At 54.5% G+C, this 18,369-nt stretch overlaps 1 protein-coding gene across 10 annotated transcripts in view; it reads left to right on the forward strand.

Moving 5' to 3' along the window:
* The window catches only part of RGS3 (regulator of G protein signaling 3), a 110,827-nt gene extending 93,020 nt beyond the window's left edge, over nucleotides 1–17,807 (forward strand). For 8 of the 10 annotated variants that reach the window (XM_033124068.1, XM_033124070.1, XM_033124071.1 and 5 more), the window contains 6 exons: nucleotides 3,614–4,573; nucleotides 12,125–12,189; nucleotides 14,761–14,862; nucleotides 15,251–15,312; nucleotides 15,909–16,075; nucleotides 16,850–17,807. In XM_033124068.1, coding sequence (XP_032979959.1) covers nucleotides 3,614–4,573; nucleotides 12,125–12,189; nucleotides 14,761–14,862; nucleotides 15,251–15,312; nucleotides 15,909–16,075; nucleotides 16,850–17,035 — 1,542 coding nt within the window. In that variant the 3' untranslated portion in view covers nucleotides 17,036–17,807. Of the gene's footprint in view, nucleotides 1–1,220; nucleotides 1,237–3,613; nucleotides 4,574–12,124; nucleotides 12,190–14,328; nucleotides 14,663–14,760; nucleotides 14,863–15,250; nucleotides 15,313–15,908; nucleotides 16,076–16,849 lie in introns of those variants that run through there. The other 2 variants (XM_033124078.1, XM_033124080.1) reach the window with 2 other exon arrangements.
* Nucleotides 17,808–18,369: the final 562 nt, after the last annotated feature.

Consider the following 18,369-nt stretch of genomic DNA (forward strand, 5'->3'; position numbering starts at 1 on the left):
GACCAGTTGTCTAACCTCAATTTTTTTCTGCTTAATGGAGGGCAAGGATTGTGTCTGACTTGCCCTCTGCTACCTCCCCTCCCCCCAGGGCCTCACTCTGCCTGGAGAATGAATGAACACGAGCGTGTATGCATGCATGTATGAATGCATGTGTGTCCCAGTCCCCACCCCCAACCCCCTGCTCACACTGCCCAGAGCGTTTCATGTAGCACCACTCTGCAAGTGTCAGTCCCTTGCTCACAGGACAATCCCACGCCTGGCATGTATTCTGTGACATGCTCTCATCTTTATCTTTTCCCCTGTTCTGATTCTCTGTTGCCACCCCTCTGACCAGATTTCTGAGGTTTCCCTGTATTTGCTTCAGAGGCCCCCTCCCCCTAAGCAGCGCACCCCAGCTTTCCCAGGAACACGAGCCTGACCAAACCTGCCTGAGCAGCCCGCCCAGGAGCACAGGACAGAACCGAGTCCTGGTCCTTGTTTGCTGGTATCTGCTTGTGTGTGATGGGCCCAGGGTTGGCAGTGCTCAGCCTGCTCCCCTTCCCTCTAGACCCTTGGGGGCCCCAAACACTTGTGTATAAGGGTCCAAGGAAGCAGGGAGAGAGCCTCAGCCAGGAGACATGACTTCTAATACTGAATCACCCTCCAATTTCTTAGGCAATTCCCTTAGCCTCTGGGACCTCAGTTTCCCCATCTTTAAAATAAGACTAGACGGATAATAGCCACCATTTCATCAAATGCTTCTTCTGGGTCAGGCCCTGTGGAGACTCAGTCCTGTGAGTCCAGTGTGATATCATGGCTCTGGGTCTCCAAGAAGCTGGGAGTCTTGGCCAGAGTTGCACAGCTGGAAAGTGACATGGCAGGGATCAAAACCCAAGTCTGACTCAGGCATCTGAGCACCAAACTGCTGGGCCCTTCAGTCCTTGGTAGTTTCTCAGCTGCCCTCGGCAGGGGCCCTCTGGGGACAGCGGCACTTCTCCTCCTGGCTTTGTTTGGTTTGGCCTCCGTTGAGGGCAAGATTGGCAGAGGCAGGCTGACTTGCATTTCTGGTTTTGGGTCTGTTGCTGCACTTTCCCGAGGGGTGGGCGGGCTCAGACGGGTGGCAGTCACCGCCTGGACAGGCCTGGGCCCCACCCCTACCCCCCAAGAAAGGGGAAATGAGGCCTGCTTTCCTTTCAGGGCCACTCTGTGCCAGGCCCCGAGGGCACCAGTTGCTGCTTCCTTCCATGGTCCTTCCAGGTGGGGCTGAGAGAAGGTGGGCGCCAGGGAGCTGGCTCGGGGCAGTTTGTTTTTCCTGAAGGAGAATGCTCCTTGGTGGGAGGGGCAGTGGGAGGAGAGCCGGGCTGCTCTGGGGACTGAGATTAGAAGTCAGCTGGGGAAGAAGGAGTGAGAGGCCGGGGCTCTAACCCTAGTCTGGCCCTGATCAGGGCCTTTGGGCAGGTCCCTAGTTACTGTCCAGTCTGGGCTCTCAGTCTTCCTGTTAGGTCAGTGCAGGGTCTCTCTGGCCACCTGAGAGCAGCCCCATGGGGTGACATACAGCCCTTAGTTTCCAGATGAGATTTCCGGACTGGGGAGCCTGGCGTCGCAGTCACCAACTCTGATTCTGGGTGTCTGACTGGGTTTGCTTCTAGGAGTCCATGGGATAGAGGTGCTGCTGTTTGAGGTCTGTGATCTCAGTATTTCCCTTTAATGCCATTCTTTAAATCACCATGACTACCGCCACCAGATCCTGTTGAGAGCTTTACACTTTATGATATGTTCTCCTGCTTGTCACTTGCGCATATTGGTTGTCCCATTGACTAGGTGGGGATGCTGCAGCCCAGAGAGTTTAGTGACTGACTACCTGGCCCCACTGTGTGATTCTAGGTTGGCCCCTGCCCCTTTCTCCCCCTCTGTGCGCTGGGATTTGGGATCACTGATGTTTCAGGGTGTGAGACTGTGAGGTCCTGGGGTCCTCGGGTAGTATCATCTCCCAGCTGCAGACAGGAATTCCAGGGCAGGGAGTCCATGGGGTGAGTGGGCACCTGTGTTTGGCGGTGCCTGGAACGAGACCCTGGCATCATCCTAGAGTCCTCTGAGGCGTCCCTCCTTTGTTTAGCCACCTCCTCCGCTGGGGTGGGGGAAGGCTTTCACTTTCGTGCTCCCAGGCGGTGGCTTTTACCCACACTGTGCTTTCACATCCACTCTGGTGCTCCCAGATGCCAGCGTGACCCCTGACACGTGTGTGCAGCACCCTGCAGCTGCCCCAAGCGGTAGCTGGCCACTTCCTCCCAGATGGGAGGTCTGGCTGGGGCTTCACCATCACAGACTCTCGAGGGCTAAAAGGATTTCTCAGGTTCCAGCAGATGCTTTCAGTCTCTGGGTGGCTGTGCAGTAGTGGATAAGTCACTGCTCTTTGGCTCAGTTTTCTCATCTGTCAAATGGGTGTTAAGGGTCTCTACAGCAAGCGCTCTTACCCTGTGTTCTGGGGGTATGTACCTCTGAAATTCTTGGCGTGTGTGTGTGTATTCTCAAGGATCTGTAAGTTTCTGGCATCTTTATGTGTGGCATCTTTTTTTCTCATTAGTTCTGGTTGGTTATGGCCTCTTCATGGATGAAACCAGGGCTCTAAACAGTTCTCGCAACAGCATTCTAAGTCCTTGACTCTAATGAGGGGCTCAGCCCAGGCCTGAGACTTGCTTCCCCCATGTGGCTGTGGCACTGTGGTCATTCTGAACCTTCTCTGAGCCCCAGTCTTCATGTGAGAGAGCTGCTTTTCAAACTTTATCAAAGACACTCTTTTTCCTCTTGCAAATGAAACATGTAGAGACCCAGCAAAAACTCAGGTTCTGAGAGTTGTGTGCAAGGCAGAAAAATGCTTTCTTTTTCATGCGTGGAACTCCTGAGATTCCTCCCACTGCAGTCACTGGGTGGGTGATCCCTCAGGTAGGTTGCATGTGTCTGTGATATCTATTTAGTCCAGGGGTGGGCAATATTGAAGTTCTGATTTCATTCCAGTTTACTAGTTTCAGAAAGATATTTAAACATCCAGAGCAAGTTCTTATTTGAATGACTCATTAGAATTGAAAACAAACAAACAAACAAACAAAAACAACTTTGTTGCAGGTAGAAGATGTCCTTTTGCTGGGTGCACGATTCTCCTGCTTAGTGATTGCTCTCGCTCGGGGTTTTGGTTGGTTCTGGTCTATGAGGACAGAGTGCCTGGTTTCTCCTTGACTCACAGGGTGACCTACAGAGGGACAATGACACTTGCCTTGGAGGGCCACTAGGAAGATTATATAAGCGGAGTTTCGTCTGGCATGGCGCTGGCGCATAATAGAAGCCACATAATGATGTTATCTCTCCTTCTCCCCTAAATGACCAACCATGTTTTTGATGGGACAGAAGTTTCAAGCAAGGAGATAAGGCTGGGACCTCTTATACAGCAAAGCCAAAGGGGCTTTCAGGTTTCCCTGTGGTGCTTCGGTTTTCAGACTGTGGGGTGCAGGGTGCAGGATGTGGGGTTCTGGCCACTGCCTGATTTTGTTTCAGCCTCTGGGATGTTGGCTGGTACACAGTACCTAGCATCTCATAGCCTCCTCTTCTGAAACTTTTTTGTTTTCTCTTTGTTTTCCAGATGTTTGAGTCAGAGGCGGATGAGAAGAAGGAGATGCCCTTGGAGGAAGGGAAGGGGCCAGGCGCCGAGGACCCCCCACACAGCAAGGACCCCTCTCCTGGCCAGGAGCCCCCTCCAGGACAAGACCTTTCACCCAACAAGGACTCCTTTTCTGCCCAGGAGCCTTCTCCTGGTCAAGAATCCCTGTCCAGCAAAGACTCACCTTCCTGCAAGGAAACCCTTCCAGACCAGGAACCCTCCCCAAGCAAGGATTCCCCACCATGCCTGGAGCTCTCTGTACCCTCAGCTCTCCCTCCCTGCCAGGACCTTCCTGCCAGGCAAGAAGCCCCTCCCAGCCAAGACCTCCCTGCCATCCAGGAACCCCCTGCCCAGGACCTTCCACCATGCCAAGACCTGCCTCCCAACGAGGCCCCCCTGCCAGCCGAGGCCCTTTCTGAGGAGACCACAATCTCTGGGGACACACCAGTACCCCCTGGGGCCGCGCCCGTGGCCTCCAGGCCGGCCTTTGTGATCCCTGAGGTCCGGCTAGATCGGACCTTCAGCCAGAAGGCAGGGGCGGAGGGGGGCAGTTCCTGCGATGAGGAGGACACGGAAGAGGCCGAGGACAGGGACGAGGGCGATGCAGGGGAGGAAGACGAGGACGAGGACACGAGTGATGACAACTACGGCGAGCGCAGCGAGGTCAAGCGCAGCAGCATGATTGAGACAGGCCAGGGGGCTGAGGGCGGCCTCTCGCTGCGTGTACAGAACTCGCTGCGGCGCCGGACGCACAGCGAGGGCAGCCTGCTGCAGGAGGTCCGCGGGCCCTGCTTCGCCTCCGACACCACCTTGCACTGCTCCGACGGAGAGGGCACTGCGTCCTCCTGGGCCATGCCTTCGCCCCGCACCCTCAAGAAGGAACTGGGCCGCAATGGCGGCTCCATGCACCACCTTTCCCTCTTTTTCACAGGACACAGGAAGGTAAGAAGGCCAGGGGTGGAGGGGGAGTGGCTACATGAGACAGTGGGATGGGAGTGGGTCCCGGAGCTGTAGGGAAGGAGCAGTCATTTTGTCCCATCCCTGCTCTTTTCTAAGCCTTCTAATGAGCTCTTCCAATGAGCCTTCTACCCATTTAACAGAGGACAAAATTGAGGCCCGGAGGGACCAAGAAGACAGAACCTGGATTTAAACACCTGATTTTATGACTCCAGATGCTGTGTTCTTATAGCTTAATAGCTAAGTTGTACTGGGGTTCCCCACAGGAATTAGAGTATGTGTGGCCAATCCAGGACATTGTGTATTTGGATCTAAAAGATCTGATAGTAGCTAGAGAAATAGTCACAATTTAGACTTGGTCCAGGCCTAGCTAGACTAGAAATCCGTCAGCCAGCAGCAGTGACAACACGTATTTACTTTGTGCTGGCATTATTCGAAGCAATTTACATTAAGTCACAACAGCTCTATGAAGTAGATAGCATTGTTGTTCCCTACAGATGAGGAAACTGAAGTACTGAGAGGTTATCTCACTTGCACCCAGGTTGCATGGTTTATAAATGTCGGAATCAGAATTAGACTATGGCTCCAGGGCTGAGCTCTTAACCATCATGCTATTTGCCTCCTGCAAATATTTATAAATAGAGGGAAAAAGTGTTTATTGACTTCTTGCTGTGTGCTCGGCTCTGTGCTGTGTGCCCCAGCAGGGGCCCCAGAAATGTGTGAGGCTGATCTCAGCCTGGGAGGAATGAGTTATCTGTGTGGGCCAGGAAGGTGGCCTAACAGGGAAGGGCTTGCACCATGCCCTTTGAAGCCCACTAACCAGCTCGAGTCTGGGTTCAGACCTTTACTTACTGTGTGGCCTTGGGTGAGTCTCTCGGCTCCTCTGAGCCTTAGTATCCCAAGGCGGTTGAAGATGAACTGGAAGAGTCTGGTGCCTCATGTCCTTGGTGCAGGCGCTATGGCAAGTGGAGTTGAGGTGCTAACCGCCAGGCCCGTGCAAGGTGTTGTTACGACAACTGTTGTGAGGCTAGGCGGGTGGGGGGTGGTCAGTGTCCACGGAGGGCAGCTGACCCTCAGAGCCCTGGGAGTTCAGGGAGGAGAGACCCCAGGGCCTAGAGCCATCAGGGAAGGCTTCTGGAGAAAGATGCGCCTCCGCTTGACTTCAAAGTTTGAGCAGGTTTGGAATAAACAGCGAGGATGCGACAGGCATTCTGTGAAAGAGGACATGACCTGGACAAAACTGTCTGTAGAAGCCAGTTTGACTAGAGCAGGGGATTCCTAAAGTGCCGGGATGGCAGACGCGTGGCACTCCTGCTGCCGCCGTCAAACCCAGGGCAGACGTGACTAACGGATTCCAGCACACTTCCCGGCTGGTTGGCACATGGCCTTAGAAACCTTAGCTTTGCAGCCACGAGCGATAAGGCCGCCTTGGCACTTGAACACCTGTGGAAAGGTAGTGGGGCTGGAAGGGCAGGCGGAGGCCCTGAGAAAACTTTGGCCCAGGAATTGGAACCAAATGTCAAAGGAAATGGGACTGGATTTCATCTGAAATGTGTGGTTCTCAAACTTTGATGTGCTCTGAAATCACCAGGAGGTTAATAGTATAGAGGTTTCTAAGTCCCCAACCCCAGACTTCTGGAATGTCCCCAACTCCAGACTTCTGGTGTGCCCCCCGCCCCCGGGATTGTGAAGTTCCTCATAGTTTGAGTATCACCATCTTAGACCATTTCTTGATGTAGCTGCTACAGGAGAGAGTCCAGACCTCTGTCCTACCGAGGTGAGGCCTCATGCTAACTGTTCTTCTCTGGACGATGGCTGAGATCCAGGGTCCCATCCCCTGCCTTAGGCCTCCCAACCCTCATCCCCCACCAGACCTTTCCAAGTTCTCTCCCCAACCCCCTTGCTCCAATTTAAATATTTTTATGTAGATAAATTCACACACATTCTAATTCCCAAAATCAGTTGACCTCAGCTTCTATTTGGGGGCAGATACTTCCACCAGGGAGTCTAGCAGGCATGGACCAGCTCTCTCCAGCGTCAGCTTCCTTTTTTGGGTGCCCAGGGTTCCCACTCTCTTTTGGCCTGGCTCTTCCTTTCTTGGGCTTGAGTGACCAAGCTGGCAAGACCTCAGAGGCTGCCCCCAGGTCTCTGGTGGCTACCAGCCCTCGAGTCCTTCACCATCATTCATATCCTGCTCCCTCCAGGCAACTGGCAGCTGGGCAAGTCCTTCCAGGCAGCTGGCTGCAATAAGAAGTACCCTTGTCAAGGGGAAGTAAGGTCCAGGCTGGACAAGCACCCTGGTCTCGGCCCATCCCTCACCAGCAGTGGGCCCTGGGCAAGTCCCTGCCCCTCTTTGAGCCTCAGTTTCCCCACTAGTGAAATGGGTAGGATAATAACAACCCCTGTGTACGGGTGCTGGGAAGATTAAACAGCCCAACTAGGGTAAGGTGTTTAGGGCAGTACCTGGCACTCAGCACCTGCTGGGCGCTCCATAAATGGAAGTCATGTTGACGAAAAGGAGAAGGGTGGGGAGGAGGAGGACGATAGCAGCAGCAAGCGGAGTAACAGTGATCCCAACATTCACCTCCAGCTCCCTTTTCTAGCCTTCACAACACTGCTGCAAGGTGGGCCCCGCTGGGCTTGTCTTACAGTGGGGAGCCTGCGGCTGAGGGTGGAGTGTTCTGTCCCAAGCCGCACAGCGAGTGCAGTTGGACAGTGGCCTCACCCTTGTCCAGTCCTCTCTGGCTCTCCCCCAGGCCCTGCGCACCTCATGCTGGTGAGGGGCAGGGGCTCGGGGCTGGCAGCTGGGGAGGCAGTGGTTCCCCCATGACTTCCATCTTCCTGGCGTCAGCCTGGCTTTGCCGGGAGGATCAGCTGATGCTGCCAGGCAGTGCCAAGCAAGGGGTGAAGAGGAGAGGGGTGCAGTCTTCAGGCTGTGGAGTCAGACAGACCCCGTCTCAGCTCTGCCTCCTCCTTCCTGGTCCTGAGACTTTGGCCAAGTTAAATCTTTCTCTGAGCTTCAGTTTTCTCTTATAAAACGGGAAGGCTTCAGTCTGCACGGAGTTCTCCAGGGATTTAAGAAGGTTGTAGTACGTAGTAAGCTCTGTGCACATGGCACTGGTCCTGTGATGAGACCCAGGAGGGCCAGACAGAGCTGGTGTAGCCTTGGGGTGGTCATTGTCCTGCTGTGTGGCTAAGCTGAGGCTGCCTGGAACGCAAGTTGCCTGTGACAGTGTGAAAGTCCCTACGGTGCCCCTCCCCGTAGCTATCATCCTGCCCTCTTATGCACTGAGCGATTTCTTCTATGAGCATAGGTATCCGAACCAGACAGACCTGAGAGATGGTCTGCTGGGCCAAGTGCGGCTGCTTGAGGTCTAGAAAGAAGACCCTCCAAAGTTAACCTTTGCATCACGCCCTGGGTCTGGCTCCCTGTACTAAGTTGAGTTGTCTCACAGTGCCCTCTGCTGCCAGACCCCTGCCTTGCCAGCTGCTCCCTGGAGGTCATGCAGGGCAGATCCAGAGGCCTCCATCAGCCCTTTTCCTGGGAGCCAGGGAAACCCCAGAGTATCTGTGTTTGGGCCCAGGATGCTACCATTGAATTCCACTCCAGCCTGGCCTGGCTCAGCCGAGTCAGCAGGCATTCTTTGCCAGTGAGGAGACAGAGGCTGGGGCCCCTCGGCCATGCTTCCTTCTCCCCTCCTGCAGGGGACTGGCTTGGGCACAGGCTATCAGCAAGGGTGCCAACCCTCCCAGACTCAGCTTCGCACCTAGGCCGGAGGTCAGACGAGAGGGCCCCTAAGTTGCCTTCCCTCTCCAAGGCATGATAATACCTTCCAGCCTCCTATTTAAGAAAAGCCTAAAGAAAAATTATTTTCTATGTCTAAATAAATAAGTGTAGAGTTTAGAGCCAGTGTTTCCACAAGGTTCCATGGGGCCTGCCAGGCTGGGATGGTCAGAGAAGTCGGGTCAGGACCAACAGGGGAACAGGTGAGGCCAGGCTCAAGGAGAGCCCGCAGTCATGGGTGAGCTCTGGAACCGAACTGGAAACTCTACTACTTGCCAGCTTGCAGAGTCTAGGCAAGTAACTGAACTGCTCTGGGCCTCAGTCTCCTCAGCTGTAAACTGGGGGAAATAACAGCAAATAGCTCTTAGAATTGTTGCAAAGATTAAATTAGGCAGTTGTTATGACACTTGAGCTCAGGGCCTGGCACATAGTGAGTGCTCAAGAAATAACAGCAATAAGCACGAAGCCTAACAGTTATTGAGCAGGTCCTCGGACGGGCACTAGGTTTACGCTGAGTACTTCCCATGTGTTCAGTAACCTCATCACAGCCCTGTGAGTGGGTCTAATTATCACCCTCATTTTACACAGAAAGAAACCAAGGCACAGAGAGGGAATGTAGATTGGCTAAAGTCTGTTAACTAATGAATGACTGAGCTGGGATTCAAATCTAGGCAGTTTAGAATCTGCGCTTGTAACCACTACTGTGATGATAGTTCTAATTACAATTACAATTATAATTATTATTCCAAGAGGCAGTGAGCTCCCAGTCCCTGGAGGTGGCAGGGTAGGGCTGGGCAGACCCGAGGGATTCCTGCCTGGAGTGGGGGCGTGGTGGGGGGGCTGCCTGGTCTGGGCTTGCCTCCATTTGCTTTTCAGCAGGGAGGGTCGCATAGTGCAGAGACGCGGTAGCAGATGGGAAGGAGAGCTCCTCTGTGTGCTGGGCTCTGGGCAGGTCTTGCTGCAGCTCCTGGAGACAGGAGCCTTGGGAGCCACTCGGGGGCTGGAAGTCAGAACCCCGACTTTCCATCTCAGTTTCTTTTCTTTCTGGCCCTCAGGCCACCCCCACCTCCCCTTGGTGCCTGGGTTTTCCTCCCTGAGCCAGAGCTGTCCAGCCCCTCTATCAGGCTGATTGGCGTGGGCTAGTCCCTACGAAGATGACCCCCTCCCAGCAGTGGAAGGAAGAGCCCATTTCCCAGCAGTGCAGAGGCTGGGGATGGCAGGTGGGAGTGGTCCGCAGGCCCATTGTGTGGGTCCGATAAAGTGCGGAAGCTGAGGTTAGAATGGGAGGAAGCCCAGCACCGGGGCCCTTTCCCACGGGTGGGGGCTGCGGGCACTGCCTCGCCAGGCCAGTGCGACCGCAGCCTGTATGTGCAATGGGGTGACCGCAGTGACACTCACTGGGCAGTGAACACTGGCGTCCCCTGGTTACGGAGGGCGCCCTGTGTGCCAGGCTTGGGCCATGGGGCCCAGACACTTTCCTGGTGAATCTTCCAACAGTTGGGTGTGTGGTTATCGTCACATGAACCTTTTGCAGGTGCTGCTCCTTCCATGGGGGATGTGTTTGTGATTCTCCTACATCCCTCTAGCTAACACAGCTGAAGAAGCTGAAGCTGAGAGGCCGGGAAACTTCTCCAAAGTCAGTGGAAGCAGGATCTATGCCCAGGCCTGGCTGCAAACCGAGCTCGGGAATCACACACCACAGATGGGCGTGTGCCTGTGTGTGCACGTACACACATGTGTTTACAACCTTGGTGGGGCAGCATTCTCAGGAAGGAGGCGGCATTTCCCCTGAATCTTTCACTGAAAACATTCAAGATGTGCCCTGTCCTTGCATTTGAGTAGCAGCATCCTCTGGCGGAGAAACGCACAGCTTGAATTCGCACAGACCTACATCCTAGCTGTCAAATGCTGGATATCCTTGGGCAAATGACTTAACTTCTCTGAGCGTCTGTTTACTTTATGGACTTACTCTGCATATACTGAGATAGTATCTGGATAATGCCCATTCCGAGGTCTGGAGCATCATAAGCTCTGTAAATGATGCTATGCTTCATCCGTCCATCCGTTGGTCCATCTGTCCATCCATCCATCTGTCCATCCATCCATCCATCCATCCATCCATCCATCCATCCGTGGGTGCTCCACTGAGGCTAGTGGCTCCCCCTTCTGGCTATACCTGGATTACTTTTCTTTCCAGAATTAAGAAAACAGTAGTTTAAGGCTTAGTCCTTCTTCTTTATGTTACAAATGAGGAAACTGAGGCTCAGGGGCTCATGAGGAGTCAGAGCTGAGATCCATACCTGGTGGCCTTCTGTCTTCTCTTGGGACATAGTGTCCAAGCTCATCCATCTCTGAGCTCTAGCTCCTCTGCTGTCTCAGATGTTTTCTGGGCTCCCACTCTGTGGTGGCAAGGTTGGGGCCCTGGGTTTCCCCTGGAGGAGGACAGACAGGCACAGGCAGGACGAAGTAGGCAGGGTGACCCCAGTAGAGATGGTGGGAGTCTGGAGTGGTCTGCAGGAGCGGAGGAGAGGCGGACTGGGGGGAGGTGGACACTAGAGAGGAGAGGGCATTCCAGGAAGGGGGCACAGCAGACACAAAGGCAAGGAGATGGGGGTGGCGGTGGGGGAATCTGTGGGCTGCAATGCAGTGCTGGCGGATAAAGTTACAGGCTTTGAATCAAGCAGGAAGGGTCTCAAGATGCATCTTTCCCAGTCTGCTTTCCTTCTCACTTGATTCATTCATTCGTTTGACACATATATTGAGCTCCCGTGTCCCAGGCCCAGTGAGGGTGACCCAGACAGAGGTCTTGCTCTTGGGCACTCACAGTGGAGGAGACAGATTTGGAAGAAGCCATTTCAGGTGTAGTGGGGACTTCAAAAGGGGTAAAGGGGACACAACCTTGGTCTGGGCGTCAGGGAGGGCCTCCCAGGTGAGGAGGCATTTAAGTGGCTTTCCTGAGATCTGGTTCTTTCCTGAGGCTGGGTCTTAGGAGAAAAGGGAAGTAGGAGAATCACAAAGGCACTCTCCATGGAAGGAGTAGCACATGCAAAGGCCTGAGGTAAGGGGACAGGGCAGGTGAAGACATTTTCTTTGGTTGCAGGGCAGGGTTGAGGAGGTTACTGGAGCAGGAGTTGGGCTAGGGAGGTAACTGAAGGAGTTGTGACTAATGTTAAAGTAGAACTTTCTGCCCAGAACCTAATATGGCAGACCCTGTACATCATGTTGTGGAGTTCAGACCTTACCCTGAGGGCACTAGGGAGCCATGGAAAGCTTTAAGGCAGAAGAGGTGTTCTTAGGCCTGTGTAGTAATTTACTTTACGCAGTGCTGACCAATCCCAGGGTTCTTTCAAACCTCAGAATCCTGAGTTAGCTAGTCATGATGCCGATTTTGAAATTAAGAAATAGAGGTTCAGAGAGGGACAGCAATTGGCCAAGTCACACAGCAGAACCCCAACTGAAGCCTTGCTCTCTGGCCTGCCCTACTGCCTTGCCTTTAGTGCTGCGTCTCTGGCAAGCCAGGTCCTCGGTGCACTAGGAGGAGACCCCTTGGGCTCGAGGCTCTGCCAAGCCGGCTGCACTCCATAGACAGGCTGTTCCCAGTAGTGGGGTCTCCTTCCTTCACCTGTTCTGTGAGAAGTGGGAGCTTTGGGGGCGGGAAGCTGGTTGGCAGGAGCTATTGGGTCCCTGAGCCTCTTTGCTAAGGCAGCAGCCCCTGATACCCAGACTGCAACGTGTCTGTGTTTTCTCTGCAGATGAGCGGGGTCGACACTGTTGGGGATGATGATGAAGGCTCCCGGAAGAGAAAGAGCAAAAATCTGTATGTTGGAAAGATCCATGGCTCTCACCCTTGCGATCAGCGAGGCTCCCTTCACCCCTCTTCTTTCTCTGCCCTTGGGCTTGTCTCTCTTCCAGGGGTACAGGTGGGGAGAAGGGGCCACACGCAGTCCTGTCCCTGACAGACACCAGTGGACAGCAGGATCTTGAGACTCAGCAGTGGCCTCAGGGTCGGGTCACCACTGTCTCCGCACCCACGCATGAGGCTGGGTGCTGATTCAGTACCTAGAAGCCACAGGGATCCTAGCAGAAGTAACCAGCCAAGTTGCCCTGGCCCGGGCCAAGCCTCTGAGCCAAATAGTGGCTGAGTGACCTCAACAAGTTCTTTGCTCCCCCAACAGACAGTTCATAGGGCTCCTTTTTCTCCTCTTGAGCTCGTAAATCTAACAGTCTTGGGCATTGCCAGGAGAGGGCGCCGCTAGCCCACAGTATGTATCTCATACTCCCCAAGCCTTTCTGGCCACATTCAGAGCCCTTACGCTTTCGTTTTGGAGGTTTGTTAGAGGTGCCAGTTAACAGGAGGTGTGGGGAATCTCCTCGGGCCTCCTTGTACGCCTCGGCTAGAGGCCCTGGCGATGGCAAGGAGGAAGCAGCAGGGCACATGGAACCCTCTCCCCTGCAGGGCCTGTCGTGCCCACCAATCTGCACAAACTGGGCCTGGGGGAGGAGAACAGGGAGCCTTCTCAGATGCCTCCTGCGTCCTTCTTCCCTGGCCTCGACCTTATCTGGGGTCCACTGCCCTAGCAACTCTGCCTCCCGGGCCCTCTCTAGTTTCTCACAGCAATTGCAAGCTTCTCTTTGCAGCCAGGAGCAATCATACTTTCTAGGAAAGGTGAAACACACAAACAAAAATAGTCCTTTGTACCAGCCATCTGGTCCAGGCCTGAGCTGCTGTGGGTGGTGCTCTCAGGGACGGAGCAGTGGAGGACAGGGGAGGGCCCAGTCTCTCCCAGCCCCCCAGGGCTCTCTGAGGGCCCCGAGCCTCACCAGAGGGCTGCCAGTCCCTGGACTCCTTGGTCCTATCTCACTGGCTTAGAACCTGCTAGACAGAGCCCGGTCCCCATCGCTGGACAGCTGCTCCAGACCCCAGGGAGCGTGTAAGCTTGAGCACTTTTGCCCCAGGCATTGTACTAAAGCTTTATGTGCATTTTCTCCTTGCCTTGAAACAACCCAGCAGATGGTAGGTAATTTTATCATCCCTGTTTAACAGAAGAGAAAACTTGACGTTCAGCGAGGTTAAGTAACTTAACAAAGGGCACACAGTTGGTAACTGCTGGAGCTGGGATTTGAACTGAGGTAGTCTGGCTCCAGAGTCTCACTTAACCTTTACGAGGTACCACTTCCTTCAGTCACAAAGGGTGTCCCATAGGTCATAGTGCCATTTGAAGCTTGAATAACTTCAGAAATATAAGTGCTACAAACTTACAAAACACATTTGAAAGTTGAATTATTTAAATTTCTTTTACACTTACTTAGCTGTGTGATTTTGATCATACATTCTCAACTTTTGGTTTCAGTCAGCATTTTTCATCTTTAATCAGAAGGATGAGACCAAAATTATTTTTTATTACTCAAAAATCATAAAACTAAATATGTCTTAAACCTTAAACAATTAAACTTTCAAAAGGTGTTCTTGAAAGTTGATAGGATTTGTACTTCTGAATTTATTCAAGTTTAAAGTTGTACTAAAACTTTTGGGGCATGCTGCGTGTTCATGGACGGAAGTACCTAAAGCTGAGGGGCCAGCTGAGGAGTTCTTCTCTGAGGTACCCAGGGTAGGGGGTCTAGGCACAAGAGAGGATGTGAGCAGGAGCATGGGACATTTAACCCCTTTCCTGCCAGCAGCTTTGCCCAGTGCTGAAATGTGCCACCTTGGGGGTGTGTGGCAACACTAAAAATAGTTCTTGGCTAAAAATAGCCAGTCCTGCCACCCTGGTGCCCAGAGCCTTCCCTCCTTCCTTTCTTCCCCTCCCAGCAAATTGCTGACTTGTTTTCTCCTTCTCCCCACCCCCTCCGCCCCATGCTGCCATGGCAACAGGGGAGGCCAGTCACAAATAACTGGCTCTGGCTTCCTGCCTGGGCCGGCCCCAGAGGCCGCCCCTTGCAGACACATGCCCCTCTCACAGGCTCCCTCTCAGGGTTGGCCAGAAGGGATACTTTTTTTCTGCTCCCTGTCCTGATCCCTCCCATTTCCTGGCTCCTCCTGTCTGAGTCCCAGCCCAGCCTATGCCTGGGTGTCCAGTAGTCCGGCTGGGATCCCAGTGAGCACTAGGCTGCAGCCTGCACTGTTGCCGCCTCCCTGCCTGCCGCCCGGAACTCCGGGGTGGGGGGCAGGAGCCTAGGGGTGCTCCCTGCAGACTTTCCTTGGCCCCAAGGTTGGGGGGCTCTACAGAGATGCTCCGAGGCATGTACCTCACACGCAACGGGAATCTACAAAGGCGGCACACGATGAAGGAGTAGGTGCCCTCGCCTCAGCCCACGGCTTCCCCGCCCTGAATGTGCAGGGGCCGAGTGGGCCAGGCTGACCGACCCCCTTCTCTGCTTCTGCCCCCAGAGCCAAGGACATGAAGAACAAGCTGGGCATCTTCAGGCGGCGGAACGAGTCCCCCGGGGCTCAGCCAGCAAGCAAGGCAGACAAAGTGACAAAGTCATTCAAGTAGGTACTCCTGGGCATCCCTGGGACCCCTCAGGCACTCACTGGTCCCCTGGGTAGCAAGGCTGGTGGTGGGGCTCAGGGGGAAGGGGTGTTGCTGGCTTGATCCTGCTCTGGGTTGGATGGAGGCTCTCATAAAGACAGAGCCTGGTACCTGCCAGCAGCAGCCCTCCGGGGGAACAGCTGCATTGGGAAGGACTGCCAGGCAGGGACTAGAAGTGGTGCCGGCCCCAAGAAAGGGGGTGGACCCCTCCCTGGGCTCCCTGTTTGGGCTCAGCCACTGCCTGGGCCAAGGGCAGCTAACAGAGGCTCCCCAGACCTGCCATCCCACGTCCCCAGGGCCTGACGGTGCCCTCGCTGTGCCCTGACGGCGCCTTCCCTCTGCCCTCAGGCCCACCTCAGAGGAAGCCCTCAAGTGGGGAGAGTCCTTGGAGAAGCTGCTGCTTCACAAATGTAAGTGGGGGCCAATGGCCTGCTCCCCCTCCCTGTGTTCTCTCTCTCCCCTCTGTCCTGTCTTCCTCTCCCAGACCAGAGTGCGACTGGTCCTGGAAAGGTCGCCTTTCCCTCTTTGCTGGGTTTAGTTAAGTGTCCCTGCCGTTGGGAGAGGCTGAGCCCGGGCTGAGGCCCTGGTCTGGCCTTGGAGCCGGCTTCGGCCAGCCCCTCCCCGTCCGTGGGAGCTGGCACTGCCTGCTAGAGGCCGTTGGGACCTGTGTGCTAATACCCACGTTCCCAGAATAATACTAACAAACATTTCCATGTACTGAGGGCTTACACTGCGCTGAATGTGCCCACCGTCTCATGGGCAGGATCCCCTCTGATCTTCGCAGGGCTCCAGGAGACAGGGGGAGGGTCCCCATTTTACGGATGAGGAGACTGAGGCACAATTGGGGAGAGACCTGCCCAAGGCCCACAAAGAGGCAATGGCAGGGGTGCGACCGCATCCCAGGGCTCCTGGCATCTGTACCCTAAAGGCCCCAGAGTAAGCTAGGGTCCTGAGGGCATGAGGGGCTGGTTCTGCTCTCACCTGGAGTCTGGGCTTCTCCTTACAGATGGGTTAGCAGTGTTCCAGGCCTTCCTTCGCACTGAATTTAGTGAGGAGAACCTGGAATTTTGGCTGGCATGCGAGGACTTCAAGAAGGTCAAGTCCCAGTCCAAGATGGCAGCCAAGGCCAAGAAGATCTTCGCCGAGTACATCGCCATCCAGGCGTGCAAGGAGGTAGGGCCTCAGGCCGGGCCCTCGGGCCCTCGTCCTCGTGCGCAGTGGCCTCGCCATGACTGGGGTTGCCTGGCAGCCTCAGGGAGGAGCTCAGGAAGGGGGGATGCCAGAGTGAGTCTTAGGGACTGTGTGCCCAGCGTGGAAAGGAAGCAAGCTGGGGCCTCAGGAAGAACTGAATTCCGTTGATAACAAAAATGGCCTGTTGAGGTGCTAAGCCTTTTATGAATGGGCTCTCGTATTTAACCCCCACGACCATCTGTAAAATGGGTTTTAGTATTATCTTCATTTTAAAAATGAGGGACCTCCTTGGAGAGCCTAATCATAGTACCTAACATCTATTGAGTGCTTACTGTTTGCTGTCACTATGTGCAAAGTAGCAAGGATGATCTATTGCTGTAATCCCTATCTGTTTATTACGGAGGATTCTGCGTCATTTGCACAACTCTTGGAAGAATCTACTATTATTCCTGATCTATCTATAAGACAACTGAGGCTCAGGGCGCTTAAGTGACTTTCTTAAAGCCACACACGTAGGTGTGGCACTGCTGGGATTTGAACCTGGGCAGCTTGACTCTAAAGGTGGTGTTTTCGGGCCCTGGAGTAAGTGACCGAGCCTGGACTTGAATCTGCTGACCTGAGGGCCTCCACTCTGAACCTTAAAATGTGGAGCAGAAGGGCTTGGAGGTGAAACGCTGGCTAGGTCCCACCCCCGGCCCTGGCCCTCAGGTCAGCCCCCTGCAGACAGCCCTGACCATGCCGCCTCTACCTCTGCAGGTAAACCTGGACTCATACACACGGGAGCACACCAAGGACAACCTGCAGAGCGTCACGCGGGGCTGCTTTGATCTGGCACAAAAGCGCATCTTTGGGCTCATGGAAAAGGACTCGTACCCACGCTTCCTCCGCTCTGACCTCTACCTAGACCTCATTAACCAGAAGAAAATGAGTCCCCCACTTTAGGGGCCTCAGGGTAGAGCTCAGCATTCACACCAGGCGGGCTGGGCCCCCTCCCATGTCTCCCTCTCCCCTGCGACAGAGTGGGCAACCAAGCCCCCGGAGGCCGTATCTCCGGGCAGACAGATGGACATTTGGATGAGAGGCCTGGACCAAGAGAGGCCCAGGCCACTGGAGAGAAGGACTGGCCTCGTTGGGTCTCCACTGCCCTGGTACGAGGGGGCCCACGGGCTCCGGCAGGTCAGGGGCCCTGGCTGAGCCGATCAGAGCTGCTGCTCCCTGCTGTGGAGACCGTGCATTGACCAAGTTCCTTAAAGAACTGGCTGATGGGGCAGGGGCAAGGCCCAGGCTCCAGGGCTCTCCAGGGGCGCCGCTGGGGCTCAGGGCTCAGATCCCTGCCTTGAGTTTTATTTATTTAAACAGTAGTAGGATGCTTGGCACGTCATCCTGTAATAGGAAACCTTTGCCTCATCAGTTTTCCTAATTTACAAGTGCAATATTTTAACCAACGCCTTGTGAAAAGCCACCTTGCAGAGGAGGTGGCCATCATTTTCCAGTTTCAGGGGTTTTGCTGGTTCCAGGCACCAGTGATGGGTAGCTGGGCCTTGTGGACTGATTAGGCCGAGAGGGGTAGGTGCTGCAGCCTGGCCTCCCACAGAAACCCAGCACCCCTGAGTGAGGTGTCCCTCAGGGGCTCCGGGAAAGCATGAGACCCTCAGACCACACAGCAGCCAAGTTCTGGAGCAAATAAAAGGCCTGTGTTATTTCTTGTTCTTGACCCTTTCTGTGTGTTCCTGGTTTGGAGGCTTCCCAGGGGTTGGTATTTGGGCTGTTAGTCCAGCTTCTCCTCTCCAGCCATCACCTGCCTCCCATCCTGGAGCCATAGACATGATAATACCGGCGAAAGCTGCTCCCTGACAGCCGCTGCCTCTGTGCCAGACGCTCTGCCGTGCTTGTTCCATTTGTCACCTCATGTTCTTGGCAAGCCTGGGAGGTGGGGGTTATCACCATTTTACAGATGAGGAGAAGGAAGCACAGGCAGGTAAGGTGACTTGTCCGAGGTCACAGCCGGCAAGTGGCAGAGGCAGGGTTCAGCCTGAGTCTGACTGGCTGCAAAACTCTGGATCTCTGATTTCTACCAGCAACAGGATGGAGTCCTAACTTGGCCACCAACTGGCTGTGTGACCTTTACTTCCTTTAGTTCCTTTACTTCTCTGCCCTGCCACACCTTGAGATTCTAGTGGCACTTTCAGGTGTCACAGGAATGGATGGTGGAGGTGGATGGGTCCAGAACCTCTGGCAGGACAGTGGCTGCAGATGGTCAGGCTCACAGAGGCCTT

This window comes from Rhinolophus ferrumequinum, chromosome 12 (genome assembly GCF_004115265.2).
Source record: "Rhinolophus ferrumequinum isolate MPI-CBG mRhiFer1 chromosome 12, mRhiFer1_v1.p, whole genome shotgun sequence".
NCBI classification, from domain to species: Eukaryota; Metazoa; Chordata; class Mammalia; order Chiroptera; family Rhinolophidae; genus Rhinolophus; species Rhinolophus ferrumequinum.